At 33.9% G+C, this 27,021-nt stretch overlaps 2 protein-coding genes across 9 annotated transcripts in view; both read left to right on the top strand.

Annotated features, from left to right (window-relative positions):
- The window catches only part of LOC141376869 (uncharacterized), a 601,238-nt gene that overhangs the window by 510,590 nt on the left and 63,627 nt on the right, over window positions 1-27,021 (top strand). The window lies entirely within an intron of this gene.
- LOC137496842 (uncharacterized) overlaps window positions 1-27,021 on the top strand; it is a 145,382-nt gene that overhangs the window by 102,557 nt on the left and 15,804 nt on the right. For 4 of the 8 annotated variants that reach the window (XM_087276953.1, XM_087276954.1, XM_087276950.1 and 1 more), the window contains exons 3-7: window positions 6,301-6,525; window positions 15,759-15,925; window positions 16,049-16,193; window positions 18,828-18,995; window positions 23,841-24,156. In XM_087276953.1, coding sequence (XP_087133079.1) covers window positions 6,418-6,525; window positions 15,759-15,925; window positions 16,049-16,193; window positions 18,828-18,995; window positions 23,841-24,113 — 861 coding nt within the window. In that variant the 5' untranslated portion in view covers window positions 6,301-6,417 and the 3' untranslated portion in view covers window positions 24,114-24,156. Of the gene's footprint in view, window positions 1-6,300; window positions 6,526-15,758; window positions 15,926-16,048; window positions 16,194-18,827; window positions 18,996-19,079; window positions 20,312-23,840; window positions 24,433-27,021 lie in introns of those variants that run through there. The other 4 variants (XR_015504589.1, XM_087276952.1, XM_087276955.1 and 1 more) reach the window with 4 other exon arrangements.

A 27,021-nucleotide genomic window follows, 5' to 3' on the forward strand; every position in this document is an offset into this window, starting at 1 on the left:
TTAAACAGAACATCTCGTGCTTAAAATGTGTAGATGAGGCAAACAGTTACAGACTACAGTGTATGTTTATGCTGGATTAACATTTACCACGATCAGTAATCAGACGTGCCATTATTTGTAGCTTTAGGTGATTTCTAAAACTAAATCTGACAGTGTTGTTATTCTCATCTTCAGCGCTTCACATATTCGCGGTTGTAGCTCTCCTGTCATCTGAAGGCAGAAGGCGTTGACTGAGTGGTTGAGAGCTGATTTTAACCAGTTAATTCGAGTTCAGTTTTAGCACAGTGGGGCAATAAAAAGTGCGCGAAGGCGGGGCAAGCATTGCAGGCTTTGTTTAATGCAGCAAGAGCTAAGGTATTGTTGCTTATTAAAGGTGCAGTAGGTGATTGTCTTCAGAAACATTTTTTGTTGTGCTGGATGAAAGTCTCTCCACAGTCCATTTGTAATGATTACAGTAAATGATCTAAGGGTGCTTTCACACCTGCCTTATTTAGTTCGATTGAATCGCACTAGAGTTCGTTTCCCCTTTTTTTACGGTTCGTTTGGGCAGGTGAGGATGCAGCAATCGTACTCGAGTGCACACCAAAAGCAGACCAAATAAGCGTACCGAGACCTGCTTGAAGAGGTGGTCTCGGTACACTTTCAACCGAATCCTGGAGCGGTTCGTTTGTGGTGAGAATATGATCCGTACTAAAACAGGTCCAACCGCAAAAAGTATTGCGCATTATGGACTAATTCAGTTGCCGTAGGCTGATGCGCTTTGCATTATGGGATATGGAGGAAAAATATTTGTTGACAGCGGTTTACCAACAGAGAGAGAGAGAGAGGGGAAAACATTACCTGATGGATCGTTGGTAATATTTCCGCAAGATGACCATGTCGCAGTTTAGCTAAATGAATTCACGTCTCCTCCTGAAGTGACGAGCGATGCATTAAACACTGTTTTCCAGCTGCGGCCGCGCTTCATTTTCGTAATGTATAGTTTGTCTAAAGCAGGGATACAATCAGCCAGCGCAGTCGTCCCTCCAGAGTAAAAGGTTTTGTTTACCTGTGGGAGTTCACTGGCATTTTCCCGCACGTGAATTCTGACCAATCAATAAGCAGTTTAGTAAATATGTTCAACAACATCTGGCCAATGAGAGATGTGGATTTTGTCAGATGATTTGGTTCGTTTCACCTGGTTCGGACCAAAGCCAGCAATGTAGTGTGAAAACGACCCAAAGACGGCAGAAGATGCAACAATGTATCATTTATTACCCTTGGTCCGGACCAAATAAAGCAAACTACAGATGTGAAAGCACCCTAAATTTGTTTATATGAATTTTTATATTCTGGTTAACCCTGAATACTCGCTCTGAAATGGCATGTAAGTGTGGCTTACTAATAAGTGAAATTCCCGCAGGCCGCAGGGCCAACCACTACACACTTCTATACACTTCTAACTGGCAAATGACATGAACTAGTGGGTTGTCTGCTGTGCTGTCGTGTCACAGTGGGGCATTCGTGATTTCAGCAGGCGTGGCTTTGAAACACCCTCCCCTGCTATCCAAAGCTAGTATGCTAACTGATTAGCTTTTTGGCACATCACCTACTGCACCTTTAAAGCAATGCTATGCAGTTCCTTGTAGGGGTTGCTAGGGAGTTCCTTTGCAATTGAAAGGGGAATGCTTGTTGATGTTGTTGTGGGTGGCGTATTAGTAAATGTTTGTGTATATATAATGTGTATTTTTACCCTTTTTATTATATTTTTATTATTACTAGATATGTATTAAGAATTGTTTTAGTTTATAGTGCTGTTTTAAAAACCTTTTATGTAAACAAAAACAATGCAAAGTGCTATACTTATTGTTTAGAGTTGGTACAAGTCACTAACCGTGACTCTGATTGCCAGTGATACCAAACACCTTATTAGCAAACTTAGCAACCGCCTCTAATTAAAATAGCAACAATAATATAGTTTAATTACCGGCTATTGGCCAAAACAATATTACTCAGGAGGTGCAATGCAATTACACTAAGATAGCATTGCTGATTTTGTCATATCTTTTATGGGCATTTGCAGGTTTTGGTATCCAGGGTGCAAACGGTTGCTTTGGGAGTTTTGAAAGTGGGCTATGACTGTTTAACATATGAAGGACATTTTTAATTACTATTTTTGTTTTTGGCTCACACTAAAGTGTTTTAGCATTTCATGAAGCAAAGTGATTTGGGCAAGATACCTCCGACGTTATATCACCCTAATAGCCGCCGTTAAATACACAGGAGTATTATGTTGTCAAGGCTGTATTTGGTACTGTAACACATAACAAAACTGTTTTAGCAATTAAAAGTCAGGAACTAAATTAACTTCCCCCTTTTTTTTCCTCTGGAATATCAATAACTGTGCGTGTGCAAGAGTTTGTGCCGATTAGAGTGAGGGCTGTTTTTATAATTGCTTTTCTCCCTGTGGCAGCAAGGGCCCTGAGGGTCAGATCTGAAGAACCGGAGCGGGTTCTCCAGGGGAACCGCACGGGACCTGCAGACGCAGATTAATTGTGTGAGGTTCTGGGGCTTTAATTTGCAGGGGAGGAAATGACTGTGTAACCTAATTAAACACTGACTTGTTTCAAATATCTGTCCAGCTGCAACCTGAACGCGGCATCCCACAATGTCGCCGCCCGTAATTGCCTTGTATGCAGTCGGAGAGCGAAAGGGTGGGATTTAGGGGGGCAACGGGGTGCGGATGACACAGAGAAGGGGTAGAGCCCGATTTCCTCAAGTGATCAATTTAAGGGAAAACTCTGTTGCTCTTAACAGCGGCAACATCTTTAGCGCAGACGGCAGCCCATCGCTAATTAGCATCTGCATTTATAAATGTACGATCATTGTGCACAGCTGGAAATCTTTTATAGGAACATCTTGGTCTGGGATTATGGGACGGCAAGGATAAAAATGTCTGCAGTGGTGCATCATGGGATACCTGTAATCATGAACGGGTCAAACAGTGCCCGACATCAAATATCTGAGGATGCTGTTTTATAAATAGCATTACAAATATCTGAGAATATGCAAGTTCAGTTTTTTTTTTTTTCTCAAATGATTCTCTCTTGAAGCTCTTTTAAATGCTTATTCTGCAAAAGAATCCAAAACGAAAAAGCTGCACCTTTGTGGCTGACAAATTGTAAGAGAAAAAGTTCATATTAGGTTTTTTGAGGCAGAAAGGAGCTTATGATTGTGACTTTTTCCCCCTCTTGGTTCTGAACTTTTCTTTCTTTCTTTTGCAAGTTATTTCTTATAACTAAGTTTCATACCTGCATGTAATTGAGTTTTTCTGCTATTGCAACTCAAAATAAGCCTTTTTATTTAAAGGGCACCTATGTTACCCTTTTTCAAGATTTATGATTAGTCTTTTGTGTTTCCAGAAGGTGTCTGTAAAGTTTCAGCTCAAAACACCCATCAGATTATTTATTATAGTTTTCAGAATATTAGAGTTTTCTGCTCTGAATACAATGTAGCTGTTTTTGTGGCCTGTGCCTGTATGCTAGTTCTCCGCGCCCACCGTTCCCACGTGCCTGTCAGAGTGTGCCTCAACCTCCGACTGTAATAGATAAACAGCACAGCGTCAGACATGAAGGAAGCAGATCTCATGTATCGTTTGTGATAGGGTTGGGCCGATAGACGATGCCATCATCCATCGCCGATGGCCGACAAACTTCCCGATGCTGAGCCGGCATTGCGGTCCGTCGCCCTGCCCTACATTTATATTGACGTATAGCTTATTATTTGCATGTCATCTTAATAGCTACAACGGTCTTTTCATGAGCTGTGTTAAATTTTACATATAGCTGCTGCTTGCACGGCTGACAGCATCGTGAGGATTAAATTAAAAATTATACAGTACCTCTCGCGCTAAAAATGTGTAGATTCAGTGGCAAACGCTGTTACCTGCAAACCCCGTCCAACAGACTTTACAGTGAATGGCTTTAGTCATTTTCATAGCGGACTTCAAGCCACTGGAAGTCTTTTATCCACTCTTAGAAAAGTGTAAATGGTGGATAAACATTCAGCACATGATCACTAATAAGATGCACCATTATTAGTAACTGTAGGTGTTTTCTAAAACAAAATCTGTCAGTGTTATTTTCATTCTCTCATCTTCGCTTTATATTTTTGCGGTTGTAGCCCCTGCATCTGAAGACAGAAGGCGTTGACTGAGTGATTGAGAGCTGATGTTAACCAATCAATTTGAGTTCAGTTTTAGCGCAGTGGGCCAATAAAAAGAGCATGAAGGCGGGGCAAGCATTGCGGGTTTTGTTTAATGCAGCAAGTTAATATAGCAACAGTTTTAAACTGTTCCTGAGCGCTGCGTTTTAAGTGCAAAGATGCATTCTGCATGAACGTGTCCTAAATCCGCGCATGCGGTGAACATTGTGCAGTGAAAACTCATTGCACGCAACAATTTTATGCACAATGCCCCCACAAATGCTCCCAAATATATTTTGAGGTCGCATAGATAAAATTGCGGGCGCATATGTGACCAAAACGGTCCCTGAATAGCCTAGAGGTTAGCGAGCATTGCAGCCTTTTTTACTTTAGCATGTTCACATAACAACTGTTTATCAGTTTCTGAGTGCTGCGTTTGATGTTTTTAGGTGCAAAGATGCATTCTGCATAAATGTCTCCGAAATCCCACACGCCGTGGGGATTTTGCTGTAAAAATAGTGAAAATGTATAAAAATGCTTGCCCAAATGCTTTCAAATATATTTTATTGGTCGCATAGATAAAATTTCTGGTGCATATGCGACCAAAACAGTCGAGGCCCTGCATCTTTACTTGTAATTATTTCCTCTTAATGATAATAAAATAAGAAAGCTATCATCAATCACAATACAAATTACAGTGAACTACAAATGAAGTCTCCTCCACCAGCTGTGGAAAAAGCCATTAGAACGACACCGATCACTGTGCCTAATCATGCCAGAGTTCCATGGAAAAAAATGTGATTGACAGGTGGTAATTTGTGTGTAACGTTTATGGTTTGGTTATGGTTAAAGCAAAGACCATGTGGGTCAGGTAGTGAAAACGGTAGGCTAAAATTAATTAATTTGTTATGAATTAATTGATATTTAAAAAAGACCCCCACCCCCATTTCTATCGTGATGTTTCACATTAGACATCGTACGATGCCAAATTGTTCAGCATCGCCCAACCCTAGTTTGTGAGAAATACTACAGTAAGAACTTTCCCAATGATTATTTGATGTATTTGTTTTGGTGTTAGTTCAAGTCTTTCTGCATAGATGAGTCACACACAATGTCGTTACAAAGTTCACGTATAGACATTCACACATCGCGCGCATTTAATTTTAATCTGTTTTTGCATTGCAAATGTGACAGGATACACGTCAATATCCACTGATCTTTTAATCCCAGTTGTTTTGCACATGTCCTGTCTTGTTGATATTATTATACGCGATACTACAGAGACATGTTAATACACGGCTGCCAGTCATTTCGGTGGGTGGGGAAACTGCACTCCGACATCACATTGCGGTGGGCCTCAAAATGGGATGGATTTGGATCCTATTTTAATAATAATAAAAAACAACGTATTGTGTTTATATCACCACACAGTTTTGTCCAAACAAATTCCAAAAGGTGCTTTTCATCATAGGTGCCTTTTAAAGCCATGATCGATATCTTGCAGTTGCATGTTTTAAGCTCCAAATTAGCCTTTTTTTGCTCTCAATAATTGCTCATATTTTGCAATTTCAAGATTGTTTAAGTTTTTTTTTACTAAGAATGGTGAGTTTATGGTTGAAACTATATTTTTTGCAGTGCATGATCTGCCCGTGTTGGTGTGGGTTTCCTCCGGGTGCTCCGGTTTCTCGCGCAGTCCAAATACATGCACTATAGGTGAATTGATTAAACTAAATTGACCATAGTGTATGAGTGTGACTGATAGTGTATGGGTGTTTCCCAGCATTGGCTTGCTGCTGGAAGGGCATCTGCTGTGTAAAACATATGCTGGATATGTTGGTGGTTCATTTCGCTGTGGTGACCCCTGATGAATAAAGGAAAATGGATGAATGAATGTTTTAAGCACTGCTTTTTAATGATTTTATAGTCTGGATTGTCAATTTTGATTCTTGACAGATCTCCCACTATATCAGCTGTATTGAAGAAGAGTTTGAAGGCATGTAGATTGTGGAGTGCCATTTGCACTAGTAAATAATTTTCCTTTTTAAGTGACTTAGTGATGGTCATGAAGTAGTGAGTGTGTGATTATCCTCTTTGTGTGCGTGTGTGTATGTGTCCGAGAGGGTGGTGTGATTTCAGTGTAAGCTGCCTGGCTCAAGGCTCGCCCCCAGCTGGACGCTGCAGACTGGTCCTCAGGGACACAGACAGACTCTCTGTTCGAATCCGTATTGATCCAAGATGCTGATGAAAGAACCCGCTGGTCACCTTGAGCCCTGCGTGTCCCGCGGCAACACTGCAGCCCCCCGTGTCACTTTAGTCAGACCAAGAGGCTCCGGGGCACAAGAGGTGAGTCTGTGTGTGTGTGTAAGAGAGAGAGAGAGTGATAGGCAGAGGTGATCTGGTCCCTGAGGAATAGTGATACTGGATCTGTGGTTTTAATATTGGCAGAACAAAAAAAAAAAACCTTCATAAAGTTTTCAAATTGAAATTTTATTTGTCACATACAGAGTCAAACAGGATGATCTGCAGTGAAATGCTTACACAGTCACTCATGACCTTAAAATAATAACAGTAACAAAAAAAATTATAGTAATATTGATAATAACTGTAGCAAAAATAATAATAATAATAACAATAAAAATCTAATTTGGAGAAATAGAATTTATGCAATAGAAAATAAAGGAAATCTAAACTATATAAAGACTTTTGATATAGACTATGCTGTAGAAAAAAAAGTGTGACAATATTAAAAGAGCTATCTGTACACACAGAAACATAGAAGTGTTTCTAAAAAAGTGTCTGGTGCTTAAGAGAGGAAGGAGTGTGTCCTATTGGTGGTTTGTAAAGCCCACTCACCCGTATGGAGTACACTTGAACGACACTGGGAATGATTTACACTATATGGGAACTCTTACTCCAGCACTAAATTCTCTGAGCACAAACAAGTCACTTTGAATAACTAGCACTTCTTGTATGTATTGAATCTTATGTTATCGCTTAATACCTCCTCAATTGTAAGTCGCTTTGGACAAAAGCATCTGCTGAATGACTAGTGCCCAATCCCAATTTTTATTTTTGTAACCATTCCTCTTTCCCTTCCCCTTGGCCCTTGAAACAGAGTGTGAAGGGGAAGGGCTTCAAAATTTACCCCAAAGAAATGGGACACCAATACAACACTTGCACAAGTCATCATATGTCATCGCAATCTCATGCTTCATATGAGATCAGACGATCGCGACGGCTGTAGTTATTCTAGTTGCTTTATTTTTTGGTATTTATCTTCAGGAAATCACTGAAGGCATATATCATGTTATCTTAATGATATAATGTGGCAATACACTCGTATCTGTACTGTGCATTTACACAATGGCCATATTTATATATGTAAACACAGGAAAACAACATTAGCATTATAACAGACACTGTAACAAGCTCATTTTCAGCCACTAGACTTTTCTGACAGGGTTTTCGAGTGTCATTGAGTGTCAGAATGTTGTGGGACTGCTATACAGGAGTTATTATTATGGATTATTGATAGCCAAATTTAGCGGTTTTTGTTTTAGCATTTTTTTTTTATCAAAAAGCATGACAGTAAAACATGAACGTTGTTATGAATGTGTTAAAACATTTGCTTGTTTGTTGTAAAAATTCGTAATAATGACAAAAAAATAGTAATTTGTGCATCTCCTTACTTCTGAGTACAGCTGTGCTGCCGTTGGGGCTGGTGTATTCTGGGAATGCTTTTGTTATCCCTTGGTTTCGAGTGTGGTTCAGACAAATCTCAGTTCGAAGGGGTATTATTACACCTTCAAGCTAAAGAGAATTTGGACGCCCTTATGCTTTTACATAAACGCGCAAAACGAGTGGTATGGGGAAGGGCTACGGGGTAAAATTGGGATTGGGCCTAAATGCATTGCATTGCAAGTGTTCTACATTGCATCTAAATGTGTGCTGTTCAATACCAGCATAACTTTTTTGTTTTACGCCTTTTCTTCCAATGAGTTGTTTAACTTTGGAAGCAGATCATTGGGTTAATATTTCAGAACAGCTTTCTGAACTTTCCCTTGAATGCATCAGGCTCTGATATTTTCCTCCATGAGGCTTGGAAACTTTATAGATGAAAGAAAAAACATTGTGTATTGTAGTTAGTGAACTAAATGTAGTACAGCAACTAAATGTAATATAGCATACACATTATTATATATATATATATATATATATATATATATATATATATATATATATATATATATATATATATATATATATATATATATATATACATGTACAACTCATCAAACTTCGAAATTACTATTAATAATACTAATATATGATAATGATTTAAAAGGATGACCATCAATATGGACTACTTTTTTTTTTCTGTTGTTTAAAAACCTAAAAAATGACAACAAATACTTTAAAATGTGTATTTTGTTTTCTGTAAATGACAGAAAATCATACAGAATTAATGAGGACAATAAAAATCGCTTCACAATCAGTACTTTTCAATAATTATGGTCTGAACTAGCCAGTGCAGATAACAACCTTGTACATTCACATTACAATGCAGCACCTTTCCCTGTATTAATTATACAGAAAAAAAAGAAAAGTTTGCAAAGTTATTATAAAGTGCAAGTATTATCCAAGTTACACTTTGCATCTTTTTGTGCTGTTGAGAAACAAAAACGAAACAGGCTAAAAACCTCAGAGAACCAGAGCAGATCAGAACACCATCAGATCAGTTTTCCCAACTCCACGTCTCAAGACAGATCCCAGCTCAGACGCACAGAGGGGAATATAATTACTTGTTTTCCACAAGTGACGAGTGATTTCCCAGGTTTGGGGGGGAAATGTGGACGATTGATCAGCGCTGATGCTTCCCATTTGAAGATCACACACAAGACAAAGGAAAGCTAAGTAGGACAACATTGGACGCTCCCAAAACGCAAGGCGGGTTAAGGGGGGGAAAAAAAAGAGTATAAATGAAAAGGAACAGAGGGAGAAGGCTTGGGAATTAAGTAAAATATAATTAATGACAGCCGTCTGAAACTTAACTGTATCAGAAATGTGTTTTAATCGCACAAAAAAAGTACATCGCATGCGGGGTACTCATATATGGCTCTGGGCGAGTGAAGAATTAACTACCAGCACTTGAGTACAGCTGGAAGATCTGCCTCCTCCCGTCATCCCGACTCTGGGAGTTTGTTGTTTGCGGCCTTATGGGAGAGGAAAATACTTAATGTGCTTCCGACTGTTGGCGGCAGTTGTGGTTTAAAAGAGGAAGAGATAGCGAGATTGATCTTAGGAGCGCAACATGGGACTCCAGTAAAGGAGTCAACGGCGAGCTATCGGACAGCTGGGAGATTCCTCCGAGATCACAGACCATATTGAGGTGGAATAAACTCCCGTCTTTGTGCTTTGTCACTATCAAGACCTTGTCCCACAACCTTGAACACATATTCCCTGGGTAAAGTCACCTGGGAAAAATTACAGAGGGAGAGGTTTGTTCTTTATTCCTCTTCTCTTTTTTTGTTTTTGTCGTCAGAGTCCGGGTTTAATCTACTACCCAATACTAGAGACTCATTTTTTTAATATCTCCCCAGAGCAACTGGCAGGTTAAAAGGCTTCCCAAAAATACACCACATGATCAGCAGAAAAAAGAAAAAAAAAAAGGAAGAGATTTTAGACTTTCTAGATAACTTCAGCGTGCACTGAAGAAAAATGGTTCATTGGGATTTACTCAATGTATTTTAAAGTAAGTGGTTGCAAACAAGTTTTATGGGCTAAATTTAAACAAACAAATTAAGATGAACATTACTCAATTGTATTTGTTTGTTTAAATTCAGCTCATAAAAAAAAAGTAAATCCACTGAATTATTTATTTCAGTCTGGTTTGAATTTGATTTATAAGCCTGAAATGGACAATACTAAAGTGTAATTTACTTCCGGTGCATTTATATAATATTGCATTTCTGTAATTTTCTTACTACCCAATACTAGAGACTTTTTTTTTTAATCTCCCCAAAGTTACTGGCAGGTGAAAGGTCTTTCCAAAAATGCACCACATGATCAGCAGAAACAAAGGAAAAGAAATGAAAAGAAAAACTAAATACAGACTTGAGACTTTGTACTTCAACATGGTTTTAATTTGATTTATTGGCCTAAAATGGTCTTTTAAAATGTGACATTAGTGAACTTAGAAGTGTAATTTACTCCTGGTGCATTAATGTTACTGTTAATAGTAAATTTCTTAAATCTACTAACCAATACTAGAAACTCATTTTTTACAATAAACTAAACCAAATAGAGATTTGAGACTTTCTAGATATCTTCAGCGTGCACTGAAAAAAATGGATTTAGTTAAACAATATTAATTTAATCTGTTTGTTTAAATTCAGCCCAAATAAATTGTTTGAAACCACTCACCTATAATCGAATAATTTATGCCAGTGTAGTTTGAGTTTGATGTATTATGTTCTTTTAAAATGTAATTTTCTTAAATCTACTACCCAATACTACAAACTTGTTTTTTATATCTCTCCAGAGCAAATAGCAGGTTAAAAAGCTTACCAAAAATACACCACAACATCAGCATAAGAAAAGAAAAACAAAATTTGAGATTTGAAACTTTCTAGATAACTTTACCATGTTATGGATTTGATTTATTGGCCTGAAATGGTCTTTTTAATAATACATTTAGAAGTGTCATTTACTTCCAGTGCATTTATATTGCATTTCCAATGAATGACTAGTAATTTTCTTAAATCTACTAACCACTACCTGAGATTCATTTTTTTTAAATAAACTGAACTAAATAGAGATTTGAGACTTTCTAGATAACATCAGCTTGTACTGAAGTTTTTAAGGTGAGTGGTTGCAAACAATTTATATGGGCTGAATTTAAACAAACAATTTAATCTTAACATTACTCAATTAAGATTGGTTGTTCTAAATTCAGCCCATATAAATTGTTTGCAACCACTTACCTTAAAAGAAATTTGTAAATCCGATGAATCATTTATTTCAATGTGGTTTGGATTTGATATATTGGTCTAAAATGTTCTATTAAAATGTGACGATAATACATTTAGAAGTGTCATTTACTTCCGGTGCTTTAATATTGCATTTCCAACTAATAAATAGTATTTTTTTAAATTAAATAATAAATAGTTTTTAATCCAATTAATACATAGTATTTATAATACGCAATAACAGAGACTCATTTTTTAATATCTCTACATGGTCATAAGGAGAAAAAAAAAAGAAAAACTAAATAGAGATTTCATCCTTTTTTTATTTTCTAAATTCAACGATGATAAATATAAAAATGTTGTTTACTTCCGGTGCATTAATATTGCATTTCCAATGACTGAAGTAATGGTATTGTCTTAATGCAAATACTTTGCATAAATCTAGTAGAATATTAAGTGGAATAAATGTAAAATAACTCACAGATGAGCACTTTCTAAAGGAAATTCAAAGCAGCAAGAATTATGCTAGTCTAGTGTATGAATTATTTAAGATTATTTTGAGTCTAATTGCTCTGTCCACTGCAGTGTTACTAATTAAATTAAACCTTTTTTAATCCAGGTCTGGTCATTTGTACTTCTTTATTTATAAACAATTTCAGTTTTATTATTATTATTATTTTTAGAAAAACATGATTTTCAATTACATGTAAAAATATAACCCTAAAAACTAACACATATTATTTCAAATTTTGCAGATTTGTAATCACAACTTTATACAATTTAATAAATACAAACATTTGACCTAAAACCAACAAACAAATCTAGTCCCATTTTGGACATGAAATCTTATTTACTATATTTATATGATGAGAACATTTTGTTGTTGATGCTGTTGTTGTAGTTGTAGTTGTTGTTTTTGTTGTTGACAAATGGATAATAGGTATTGGCAAAGTATAAAGATTTTAATTGACAATTAATAGGTATGTCGATATTTCATATGACATCAAATGATTCTTGTTTCAAATATGTCTAACAATTTTTGTATTATATACTATTGTTAAACTCAATTACATTTTTAGAGTGTGTAATGTAAAGAATGTATGATAAAACAATAAATAAAAAGGGCACAACATAATAATAATAGAGGAAATAAAGTAATTGTAATAACATTTTTGACACAATTATACATATCAGTATAATTAAGTATAATCCCTATTTTGGCAAAATATATGTTTTTACTATGCATTTTAAAACAAAGCAGATCCAGGCATCTGTAAGCATTGCGTATTGAAAAGAAGCACAAAATGCAACAAATCCCCCCTCACCGCTAACCGTGATCTTCCTGGCACTCAGAGGCAGGGGCCCAGCTGGGACTCTACCCAGGATCGCATCTCTTTCATGGGCAAACGCTGCTTCACCTGCCCCCTCCCTTTCCCCAATCCCCTTCCATCACAAATCCCACATTCCCCCCCGCCGGATCACAAACCCTCCAACCGTCCCAGCTGAGCTTTGCTAATCAGTATGGCGACGAGAGACAAGACTTGGTTAATTCGGCCAATTAGGCCCAAGCATTGTTTGTGGCCAGCGACATTTTGTATTCGTGGAAATGTGTGGAGTGCAAAACGTGCCCTGGAGCGACGCAATGATAGTGACGCCACTCCAGCCACATGTCAACAAAACACACAGGGGTGAAAGGGGCAGATCTCATATGTGTGTGTGTGTTTCTGTGTGTGAATTTGAGACCATGAATATGTGCATTTTTTTCACTACAATAAACAGTTGAAGTCAAAATTACTATATATATATATATATATCTTTTTCAAGTATTTCCTAAATGATGTTTAACAGAGCAAGGAAATTTTCACAGTATTATATAATATAATATAATATTTTGTCTTATTTGTTTTTTTTTTTCCGACTAGAATAAAAGCGATTAAAAAAAAGCAATTAAAAAAAAAAGTAAAACCATTTTAAGGTCAATATTATTAGCCCCCTTAAGCAATATTTTTTTTTCAGATTGTCTACAGAACAAACTATTATTATATAATAACTTGCCTAATTACCCTAACCTGCCTAGTTAACCTAAACTAAAACCTTCAAATGTCACAAAGCTGAATGCTAGTATCTTAAAAAATATCTAGTAAATAATTATTATGTACTTTTATCATGACAAATATAAAAATAATTCAGTTATTAGAAATGAGTAATTAAAACTATTATGTTTAAAAATCTGCTCTCCATTAAACAGAAATTGGTGAAAAATATATATTGGAGGGCTAATAATTCTGACTTAATTTGTATAGACTACAGGTCAAACATTGAACAGGTTTTTTATGCTTTCCCAAGTTGCATTTATACGTAAAGATTATGTTACAATTTAAAATAATTAAATAATTGTTTGAAAGTGTAATTTATTATAGGGATGCAAAGCTGATGTTTTTTTTTTACCATCAATACATAGTTTTCTGTGTTACACGATACTTCAGAAATCAAACAAATATGCTGACTTGAAGTTACAGCTTCCACAAAAATATTAAGCAACATATAAAGCAACTTAATACTGTTAAAAAATATATTAGTATTACCAATTGTTTTGTAACAGATCATGTGACACTGAAGTATGAAGTGATGCTGGTTAAAAATGCTGCTTTGCTATCTAAAGACAAAATTGCATTTTGTGATATATAACGATGGAACAGTTATTTTGAAGAAGAAGATGTTTTACAAAATGTATGTACATATTTTTGATTAAAGTCCATTTTAAGGGATTTAAGGCTTGTTTGACCTTTTAGTAAACCCACATTTTGTTTTTGGTATGTCACGTTTTCCACTTAATTAAAAAAATGCAGACAGTTGAAGTCAGAATTATTCGCCCCCCCCTGTTGATTTTTTTCCTCAATTTCTGTTTAACAAAGATATTTTTTTCAACACATTTCTAATTATAATAGTTTTAATAACTCATTTCTAATAACTTATTTATTTTATCTTTGCCATGATGACAGTAAATAATATTTTACTAGATGTTTTTCAAGACACTTTTATACAGCTTAAAGCAGGCATGTCCAAACTTGGTCCTGGAGGGCCGATGTCCTGCAAAGTTTAGTTTCAATCCTAATCAGACACACCTGGGCTAGCTAATCAAGCTCTTACAAGGCTTTTTAGAAACATCTTTGCTGGTGTGTTGAGGCAAGTTGGAGATAAAATCTGCAGGACATCAGCCCTCCAGGACCGAGTTTGGACACCCCTGGCTTAATGTGACATTTAAAGGCTTAACTAGGTTAATTAGGTTAACTAGGCAGGTTAGGGTAATTAGGCAAGTTATTTTATAATGATGGTTTGTTCTGTAGACTATCGAAAAAAAACATTTGCTTAAGGGGGCTAATAATTTGTCCTTAATATAGTGTTTAAAAAAAAAAACAGCTTTTATTCTAGCCGAAATAAAACAAATAAGACTTTCTCCGAATGAAAAAAACAATATCAGACATACTGTAAAAAAGTCCTTGCTCTGTTAAACTTCATTTGGGAAATATTTAAAAAAGAAAAAAAAATCAAAGGGGCGCTATCAATTCTGACTTCAACTGTATATAAATAAATTTAGTTTTTTTTATTATTTTATATTATCTTGATAAAGTAATTACAAAGATACTAAATCTTTAACAAAAAAGATCTGCATATGTTCATAATTAATAAAGGATCGTGACAATTAAAACTGCAGTAATGATGCTGAAATTTCAGCATTGCATCAATATACATCCAAATAGAAAATACTTATTTCAAATTGTACTATTTTTTCACAATTTTCCCATTTTTGCTGTATTTTTGATCTTCCTCTTTGAACATGAGAGTTATGTTCTTTTGAATTATTCAAACTTAAGGTGTGTAATACTCTAATTAAACATTTAATGTACATTAATGACAAATATTACAGATGAAAGAAAAAAAATCTGAAAGTGTTTTATGAAATAGAAAAAAAATGTGAGCAGTGCATTAATGGAATAAACTAGGAATCACAACAAAATTTAGGTCAATAAAAAGGATAACCTCTGGACTTTTTTACTCTATATTGATCTAAGAGCCAACCACACAGCAGAAATGTGTAACAATAGGAAGTGTGTTGATATGAAAAATTTATCACCCGAAAATATGTTATGCCATTTACTGGACCCTCTAATTTTTGTGGCTTCAGTTATTGTTGGGGTACTCTTTTAAATCTGGAAACATTAACTTGTATTGAAATATATATATATATATATATATATATATATATATATATATATATATATATATATATATATATATATATTATTATTTATATATATATTATTTTCCTTATTGAACTTTGACTAATATATATATATATATATATATATATATATATATATTAGTCAAAGTTCAATAAGGAATATAATTATTAAGATTGCCTTTTTGCCATATCGCCCAGCCCTAGCATGAATTGCTAATTTCACTATAACTGTTACTATATTGTGTCATTTAGAATGCTGGAATTGGTATTGACCAATCAGCATCCAGGATCTCTAATGTTGTTTACAGTGCATTGCCTCTCTCTCTCTCTTCTCCCTCTTTCTGTTTCCCTCTGTCTTTTTGCAGGAGCGAGCGAGTGAGCGGAGGGTCCTGGTGGCAGATGGGCAGGAGTATCAGGGATTGACTAATCCCAAATCTGCCGTCTCCTCACCACAGCGAAACCAGGGGAGAGGCGCGAGCCAGCTGCCACATCCACGCCTTTCATGCTCGTCTGCACACAACAGCTGCACCAGGCCTGCCTGCTTGCTTCTAAATTATTAAACATCTTTTTAGTTTGTTCCAGATGCAGAGCCCGATGTGCTTACCGAGGCCTTTGTGCATTTTACGTACCGTTCCTTTTCCCCTCCTCTCATCAGAATGCTGTTTGTAAAAGTCATTATCCCATCTGTGACGCCAGTTTGGACAAAACAGCCCAAGACGGATCCAGCCCGTTCCTCCTTTCCGGGACAGTTTGATGGTGATGATGGAGGGCGGCAGGGGTTTATGCTTCTGCCTCCACCTGTAAGTCATACAGTAGTAACTGTAACTGCAGTCAAAGCAGATATCATTTTTGCTTATTAATTTAATCTTAGTTAATGTTGCAAAAAAATCTGCAACAATTTAAAATGATGGTCCATTAGTCAATGCATTTACTAACATGAACAAACAGTTTGTAATGTCGAGTGTAATGTTGTGGGGTCTTAAAAAGTCCTAAATGTCAAAAACTAAATGTTGGGCCTTAAAACGTCTTATATTGACTGAAATGTTGTGTTGTAGGTCTTAAATCATTTTTAAACAGATCTTGATTTTCCTTTGTTTATGTAAAGCTAGCTAATCCGGCCAACACAATCACCAACAGTCCATCGCAATAAAACTTTGACACGGTGGCTCAGTGGTTAGCACTGTCACCTCACAGCAAGAAGGTCGCTGGTTTGAGTCCCGGCTGGGTCAGTTGTCATTTCTGTATGGAGTTTGCATGTTCTCCCTGTGTTGGTTTTACTTGGGTTTACTTTGGGTGTTTTAGATTCCGCCACAGTCCAAAGACATGCGCTATAGGTCAATTGGTGAACTGAATGAACTAAATTGTCGGTGGTGTATGAGTGTGTGTATGAATGAATGTGTATAGATGTTTCCCAATACTCGGTTGAGGCTTTGTAAAACATATGCTGGACAAGTTGGCAGTTCATTCCACTGTGGCGACCCTTGATGAAATTAAGGGACTTAGTCAAAGGCAAATAAATGAATGAATGTACAGTAAGATGTTTTTTTTCTGTTATGAAAGCTATGAAATATCACAGGGCCTTATGTTGCGACTGAAAAACCTTTTAGTCTTAAACTAAAAACTTTACATTTTTAATCTAAGGTTCCATTTGAACTGCATTGCTTAATATGAACTAGGAATAAATAATAGCTAATCTTGTACAAATTAATTCATCTTAGTTGATGCTAATTTCAGTGTTTATTTAAATCAGAAGTGGTGTCTGTTATTATTTTAAAACATGAGCTAACAGTGAACAGTTGTCTGCAGTGGTGCATCATGGGATACCTGCTTTTTTTGTTTTATAAAACATAATCCTCAATCCTACAAGAGTAAAGATCTAGAACATTTTTATTTTTACTTTTAAAAACTATAAATGGTAATGTTCTATGCAATTTGATCAAGTTAATTGCTTGCAGTATTTTAATATTTAATAATATTAAATATTTAATTAATATTTATTAAAATTAAATATTTTGATATGAGGTTTTGATGAAGTGTTTGATTCATTCATTCATTTTCATTTCAGCTTAGTCTCTTGATTACTCTGGGGTCGCCACAGTGGAATGGTCCGCCAAATTATCCAGCACATTTTATGCAGCAGATGCCCTTCCAGCTGTAATCCAGCTCTTATTCGCACACATACATTATGGACAATTTAGCTACCCAATTCACCTATAGCGCATGTCTTTGAGGGAAACCAGAGCACCTGGAGGATACCCACAAGAACACGGACAACGTGCAAACTCTACACAGAAATGCAAACTGACCCAGCCGGGGCTTAAACCAGTGACCTTCTTGTTGTGAGGCAATTGTGCTACCCACTGCACCACTGTGACACCTGATAAACTGTTTATTTTGGAAAAATATAGCATAATTTTTTGTTTTAAGTTTTTTAAAAAGTGAGTTTTGGTCACAAGATTTGATAAAAGAGAAAAAAATAATAACATAAAAAAATACTATTTAAAAAATTATTAAAAACAATAAAATTTATTTTAAAACTTTAATTAAAAAATAAATGTAAATTGAAAAAATATTGGAGAAAAAAAAATATATATATATATATATATATATATATATATATATATATAAAAAATCTAATCAAATGAAAATAATTAAAAATAGAAAAAAGTATGATAAAAATATTAAATTATTACAAAAATGAAATAAAATTGACCTGTGCATGACCATTACAGCACTGTTTCTCATTAGACTGTTCATTGTCCAACATCTTTTGAATCATTTTTGTGTTTTGCATTATATATATATATATATATATATATATATATATATATATATATATATATATATATATATATATATATTTTTTTATGTTTTTTTTTTTTTCATCACCTGTTAGAATCAGTTTAATGGTGAAAGCAACAAAGGCTGAATTTACACTGCATGGTTCAAGTGACTCAATTCCGTATGTGGCACAGATCGGACATGGCCCATGTACATGTAAGCAGGAAATATGGATTCCCATTTACTCAAAGTCCTAGATTAAAACAATATGGCTAAATGAGAACTTTTCTGTCATTAACTATAGTAAAACAACAACTTGTCAAAAAGATTAAAAAAAAATTAACCCAGTGAACCCCTGTTAAATACAGGAACGGAGAAAAGAGCGATCTTTTATTATCAGCTATTAGTCAGCGCCCACTCATTGTGTCTTTGCCGTGTGCTGTGTAAATGCAGACAATCGGATACAAGTCACTTTTAAAGGATGATGTAAGCAGGTCAACAAAAAAATCAGATACAGTCACAAAATCAGATCTGCAGTGTAAATGCAGCCTAAACGAAAGTAACAAAAAGAGCATGTAGTGGTGGTCCAATTCGGCCAGGGCTGTTTTTCTCTATTAATGCAGTGTTCTCATCTTTTTTTCATCTCACTCCAGTTTGCATCCCTGCAGTTTGGACAAAATGGGCTAAGACAGATCCAGCTGATTCCTCCTTTCCCAGGACAATCTGACAGAGATGATGGCGGGCTGCAGGGGTTCATGCTTCTGTCTCCACCTGTAAGCCGTCTTGGTCTCCGCTTCGGGGCGGCAACAGGAGTTTTGCAAGTAAGATTTGGCCCTTTGGAAAGGAGGCTTAAGAGCGAACGAGCCTCTTTCACACACAGGTTGAAATAATCTTTCCCCCCAAAGGCGATGCTGGCCTATTATTGCCGTGAAAAGGCGCTGGAGTCCTGAATATTCATCAGGGAGAGACGGAGGGGCGCAGAGAAAGGGGCTCGGAAATCCCAGCGCACTGACGGTCACGTTCAAATCAGCAGCTAATGTAGCAGGACACCGAACAGAGCGGGATAATGCAGATCCTACAATATTCAAAAGAGAAACATAATGCTCTGTAGCACGTTACAATAAGGTTCTGTTTGTTAACATGACTTGTATACGCTGAAAAGATATCAGTGTAGAAACTTTTCACTCAATAAATTTCTCAAACAATTGCAGTAACACCAAATCATGTACTGGATTAAATGTTAATTCACACTAGCTATTGAGTATGACTTGAGCTGCAAATAAACATCTATCTTGCTGTTTAATAATAGTAGGATCAATTGATCTGAAATATGGAATTGCAGTTTAAGCCGTTGAACAGTACTAATAAATAGCCAATGGCCTAGTACTATTCTGCTAATGAGCTAGTAATTAATACCACTGATTGGCACTCCAATAGTTTTATTTTTAGTTTTAGAATAAAATAAAGTAATTTATTTTAAATAAAGTAATTTTAGAATACTTTTATAGTGTAATTACCATAAAATTAGTATAATGAACAGTGAAAAATACTTTCAAATTCAAGTTATTATGATTAAATAAATGCGAGAACTGATAATAAACTGCTGTTGGAGTGCATCATAGTGTAATCCTAATCAGGCCAAATGGGGTATGAAAAAAACATTTAGAAGGTCGCTAGTTCAAGTCCCGACTGGGTCAGTTGTCATTTCTGTGTAGAGTTTGCATATTCTCCCTGTGTTTGCGTGAGTTTTCCTCACAGTCCAAACACATACGCTATAGGTGAATTGAATAAACTAAATAGGCCGTAGTGTGCGTGCGAATGCGAGAGTGTATGGGTGTTTCCCAGTACTGGCTGTAGCTGGAAGGGCATCCGCCGTGTAAAGCATATGCTGGAATAGTTGGTGGTTCATTCCACCGTGGCAACCTCTGATAAATAAGGGACTAAGCTGAAGGAAAATGAATAAATGTTTTAATGTTTATCCTCAGATTTAGAGGACTAGTCTTTATACGAAATTAAATATATTCATCTTATAATTGTTTATAGTCTGATAATGTTACTATAGCTTTACTAATAATGTTTTCTTTATATTGTCCAGTATTTGCTGTTCTTTTATGAAAATAAAAGAAACTACTAAAGCATGCACAAAACTAATCTCTGAAGATTCTCTGAAGCAACTCTTCTACATCAGTGGCCTTTCAGTTTTTTATCCACCTGTCTTTTACAAAGCACTTTTCACAATCCAATCAATTCCCAAGTTCTATATATTTTCTAAATGTCCCATTTTACTTGGAAATGCACCACATTACAGAAATAAAATGGCTTGCAAATGCCAACCCATGCTCTTCAGAATGATATTATACACACTTAAAGAAACAGAAAAAGTTCTTTGTTGGCATCAGTGGCTCTGTTGAAGATTTAGAACTTTTATTTGTGTAAAAATATGATTTCACAGATTATTACAATGTTCTTTACGCTAATATTCTATTAAGGAGTGTTTACTGAGGTTTATTGAGTTTAAAAAAGCTTCACATTTGAAATCTGTCTCGTTGACATCATTTTCTCTTTTTTTTTTGCATAATTTTTAGCAAAAAGATAAAATAAATATCAAACAGGAACCAGACAATCATGGAAATATTATTCAAAGTTTGTGAATTTAAGATCTTTATTGTGATTGTTAAAATCTTGTTAAAAAAACTTTTATTTAAAAATGTAATTTATTTCTCTAATTTAACGTTTAATTTTCTGCATGTTATTATCACGAGATCTTTCAGATATCATTCTGATTTAAGCTCAAGATATATTGATTACTATTTTTATCAATGTTAAAATTTGCGCTGCTTAATATTTTTCTGCGAACCGATCATTTGCAATCATTATTAGATTAATAGGAAATGCAAAAGAAATGTAAATGCAAATGTTTTGTAGTATAAAAATCTTTAATGTTCTTTTATATTTAATGTTGCTCAAACATGTAAAACATTAAATTAAATAATAATAATGATGATAATAATAATAAATAAAACTATTTAAAAATATTTTAATAAATATATTTTTTATCAAAACAATAAAATTTTAATTTGTAATAATTTTATGAAACCTTTAATTTAAGGATTAGTCCTACACTATTTAAACACTAGTTCAAGAACCAATTTTCACTGTTAACCATTTAGCTTATTACAACCCTATTATTAAGATATTGGCTGTTTATTAGTACTTATAAAATACACATTTTGCATGATCTTATTCTACATCTCTAATCCGACCCAGTATCTATTGGTTTAATGTGTCTACAGTATTTTTGAGTGTTTCTTTATTATTACAAAACATTTACGTCTAAAACTATATCCCAGAGATTAATGCAATATATTTAACAAGATATTCTGATATTATTAACCAGTTAGCTTATTATTAAGATATTGGCTGTACATTAGTACTTATAAAATACATATTCTTATTCTACATCTCTAATCCAACCCAATACCTAAATCCAATTGCTCCCTTAACAACTATTAATAAGCAGCTAATTATGAGTTGTATTAGGCTAAAATTCATGCTAATGGTTTAGTGTAACTATATTTTCTTTGAGTGTTTCTTGATTGATATTACAAAACGTTTACCTTTAAAGCGTAAAGCTAGAGATTAATGTAATATTTATATATATGATAGTTTGTTAAAGTTGTTTTAGATTATTAAAACACTTTAGTTTAAGTACTAATTTTCCCTAATAAGTAGTGGCTTATTGCCTGCCTATTAATATATTGGCTGTTCATTAGTACACATAAAATACATACATATTTTGCATGATCTTATTCTACATTCCTAATCCTACCCATACCTAAACCCTTAGTAACTATTAATAAGCAGCTAATTGTGAGTTTTTTTCTGAGCTAAAAAGTTATTGTTAATGGTGTAGTGACATTTTCTTTGAGTGTTTCTTTATTTCACTATTAACCAGTTAGCTTATTACCTGCATATTATTAAGATATTGGCTGTTCATTAGTACTTTTAAAATACATGTTTTGCATGACCTTATTCTACATCTGTAATCGGACCCAGTATCTATTGGTTTAATGTGATGACAGTTTCTTTGAGTATTTCTTGATTATTACAAAACGTTTACGTTTAAAACTATATGCCAGAGATTAATGCAATATACAGTATTTACTTTTAAAATAGATGTTTTACATGATCTTATTTTACATCCCAAATCCAATCCAATACCTAAACCCAACTACAACATAACTAACTAATTATAAGCAGCTAACTATGAGTTTATTGTGCTAAAAGTCTTAGTTAATAGTTTAAAGACAACATTTTCTTTGAGTGTTTCTTTATTGATATTACAAAATTACTGCAGTAAAGCTATAAGCCAGAGATTAATGTAATATAAATCAGGGTTTCTGCTGGGTCTTAAAAAGTCTTAAACCTCAAAATCCAAATTTTAGGCCTTAAAAAGTCTTACATTTACTAATATTGTGTTGTAGGTCTTAATTCTATTTTAAACAAGTCTTAATTTCCGTGTTCATTGCTATCCAACCTGGCCAAAACCCATACAATCACCAACAATCCAACTCACAAAAACTTTAAACTTATTATTTAAAAAGGTCATTTTTTACTCTACTTACCATACATAACAATGGGTTCATTATTTTCGTTACAGTAACATCTGTTTAAGAGTGCTCTGTGTAAGGACACCACCTTGGACAGATTGTTGGGCATGTATTAAGTTTATTGAAGTTTGTATAAATTTTAAAACATTTGTTCATTTTTATTTTAAAGAAAATTTATGTTGGAATAAAAAGTGTATGGATATAAGTAGATCTTGTTTTAACACAATATTTAATACAATAATAAACAGTATTTAGTAAAATATATATATATTTTAATAATAATGTATAATTAAATGTGTTTAAAGTATATTTTTTGATAGGGCAAATAAATCTTTTCTATCTGAGTCATTTAATAAAAATTCCTCAGTTTTTAGCCCTTTTGAGGATAAATGATTCTAAAATTTCATTCATGATGGTCTTAAAGTCTTAAATTTAACTTTGGGAAACCTGCAGAAACCCCTATATATATATATATATATATATATATATATATATATATATATATATATATATATATATATATATATATATATATATATATATATATATATATATATATATATATATATATATATATATATAAAAGTAAACAGAAACAGATTCAGTAAACAGAATCTCTTGTCATATGTATGTATATATATGTGTGTGTGTGTGTGTATATATACTGTATATACATACTTACATATGACAAGAGATTCTGTTTACTGAGGTTTATTTGTTATTATTTTTAAAACACATTAGCTTAAGTACCAATTCTCACTATTAATCAGTGGCTTATTACCTGCCTATTATTAAGATATTGGCTGTTTATTAGTACCTAAAATACATATTTTGCATAATAGTAATCTACTTGTACATCCCTAATCCAATACCTAAATCCGACTGTTACCTTAATAACTAATAATGAGCAGCTAATTATGAGTTTATTGAGCTAAAAGTCTTAATGGTTTAGTGACAACATTTTCTTTGAGTGTTTTTATTGATATTATAAGATTTTTACACTTAAAACGGCTCTGTTTATATAATTTCCTATTTTTCTACATTTCTACCATGCAGAAAGCAATCCAACATGGAGCAGGCATTGATGTTGAGGAAACACAAAGGCGGTGTGGTTGTTTTGAGCGAGCTGGCATGAGCGCTGCTGCTGGATTGAAGTTAATAAGCGTGCGAGAGGAGAAGAAGAGCGTCTCTGGATCTCCAGATGAGTCTCTCCACGGCTCAAACACACCAGAGACGAGCTGGATCCTCCACTGGAGCCGCTGCACCTGTTGTTTTCAGGAGCTGGAGGAAGACAGACACTCATGCACACAAGACCGTATGGAGCCATGAGAACAGGCAATGTGTTTTCTTCTTGAGCCAAGGAAAAAAAAAGGTATTATGGTTTAAATATTGAAGTCATCCAATCATGAAGTGTATTTAAATTTAGGAGCCCCATATTGAAGCAGAATAGTTGATTACACACATAAACTACCATGCAAAAGTTTGGGCTTGTAAGATTTTATTGTAGTTTGTCAACTTCGAAATGAAGAATAATTGTAATGATACTGCAAAACCTTTACATTTAAAACTATAAGTCAAAGATTAATGTATTATACAGTTGAAGTAATATTATAATATTGTAATATATAGTTTTCAAGACTTCAGTATTCAGCTTAAAGTGACATTTGAATGTTTAACTATAGGTTAATTAGGCAAGTAAGGGTAATAATTAGGCAAGTTATTGTATAATGATGGTTTCTTCTGTAGACTATAGAAAAAAATATTGCTTAAGGGGGCTAATAATTTTGACCTTAAAATATTTTTAAAAAATTGAAAACCGATTTTATTCTAGCCAAAATAAAACAAATTAGACTTTCTTTAAAAGAAAAATATATTATAGGAAATACTGTGAAAAATTCCTGAATCTGTTAAACATCGTTTGGGAAATATTTAAAAAAGGAAAAAAAAAGTCACAGAAGGGCTAATTATATTTACTTCAACTGTATATATCAAAATATTCAACTTATTAAAGAAAAACAAATGCTAAATTATTAAAACACATTAGTCTAACTACCAATTACACACATTAATGACCAGTTTTGAGGTTAAAGCATTACAAGTAACGCAAGTGACATAATAATATTACTTGTAGTACTAATAGTACTGAGTAAAGAATCACTTCAAAAAAATAAATAATAATATTTGAGTTACTTTTTAGTTTAACTCATTTGTTTTTTAAAAATAAAATGCTGAATTAAAATTAGTCACAAAAATTCATGTGTTCAATGAGAGAATGAGCTTATTATTTTGAACGCTTAAAAAAAAAGGAAAAGGGGATTGTGTCAATGCACAGTGATTTTACCTAAGACAAATAATACAAAAGTAATAAACACTTTGCTTTAAACTTTCAGTAATCTGTATATACGGCATGTCGAGCACTTGGGTCAGAAAGTTCATTTAACATTAAGGTAAATAAAGATGTAGGCTACACAGCGCATTGTTAATTGTAGAGCTCCTCTATTAAAAAAATAAAAAAGTTCTGAAAGACACTTAAGCCAGGTAAAACATGACAACTCAAAAGTAATGTAATCCATTACTTACCATAAAAAGTAACTAAGTAATGCAACTAGTTACTTTTTTATGGAGTAACTCAATATTAGATTACTTTCAAAAGTAACTTTCTCCAACACTTTTATTTACCATGGAAAAGATTTTGTTTCTCAATTTTAAAAACATTTTTTCACCTTGGCAGTAATTTATTTAATCATTTTGTTGAATTTTGGATCTGTTATTTAGCCAAGTCATTAACCATACTTCCATTTTGACCATTCACTTAAACTACTATTGAACTACTAAACAGTTTTCCTTGAAAATCTGATACTGAACTACTAAACGTTTTTTTTTCCTTGAAAATCTGATTCAAGTAATTTAATTGCAGTTTAAAGTCATGATTTTCTATATAAACACATAATTGCATGTATTTAATTAAGTTTAATCAATTTATTTGTGTTTTTCTGCATAATTTATAACAGTATTTTAGTCTTTAGTGTCACACAATCTTTATTATATTCAGATTTGAGCTTGTGAAGCATTTATTGTAATCAGTGAAAAGGTTGTACTGTGTAATATTTTTGATTTCAATTATTATTTATTAATAATTGACTCCAATCTTTTGACTAATTAAACTTTCCAAGCTTTATTATAAAATCAATGCTTCTTATGCTATGAATCAGCATATTAATAAAATTTCTGAAAAATCATGTGACACTGAAGATTGAGGTTATGCTGAAAATTCAACTTTGAATCTGAGAAATGGACCATAATTGGATTTTTGGTTTAAAAATATATTTGAAATAATATTTCATAATATTGCTGTTTTTACTGATCAGTAAAATGCTGTCTAGGTGACAAAAAGTGATATGCAAGGGATATATATTTTCTTTCTCTGACTTTTCACAGAATAAGCCCTTAATTTCTGTTAATTTCTTATTGAATAACCCTTTTTAAATTAACCTTTAAACAAAATCCATTGTTCTGTATCATACCTGCAAAGCTTCAAAAAAGGTTTGTATTCTTGGTTATAAAGACTGAATAAACAACAATGCCTGCAATAAAAGAGCCCAAACTATGCCCACATTTTCCAGCCAGAGCTGCAGCATTTAGTAATGTAATGAAGAGGCTCCCGTCAGATTTTGGCCAGGTTTCGCCTCATCACTTTCTGCCCACAGATGGTGCTCATTCTTCTAATGTCTCTCTCACTTTGCCTGGCATGAGCAGCTTGCTCTTCACAATTAGGCTGTGCTACTTTACAGAAAAAAGGTCATGTAATAGTCAAATGTATGCTAAAAGTGCCCTGATTCTGACACACAACTTTAAATAGTGTTTCCAGAGGAAGCATGATAAATTGTCAATAATTGACCCTAGAGTAGCAAAAGCTTGGACTGTAATTTATGACTTGTGTGGTATCTCTAGATAGCATGTATTTTAGTTTCGGGAATGTCCTACAATAGGTCTCCATCCATCTTAGGTCAAAAATACACTTTTGATTTTTTTTTTCTCATTATGTGCAAGGTTGCAGCACCAGCTCTTTTTATTCAGTGTCTGGAATAGGCTTGTCAAAAGTATCAAGCTCTGTAGCAATCACTTTTAGAAATTTAAAAGCATTAATTTTCCGCAAACATTTGAGCGCATTCTTAATCACCGCAGATTGGCCATTGTGTCCACATGTTCAACAGAAAGACTGTGATTGGCTGCGATA

Source organism: Danio rerio, chromosome 12 (assembly GCF_052040795.2).
Source record: "Danio rerio strain M-AB ecotype USA chromosome 12, GRCz13ab, whole genome shotgun sequence".
Taxonomy (NCBI): Eukaryota; Metazoa; Chordata; class Actinopteri; order Cypriniformes; family Danionidae; genus Danio; species Danio rerio.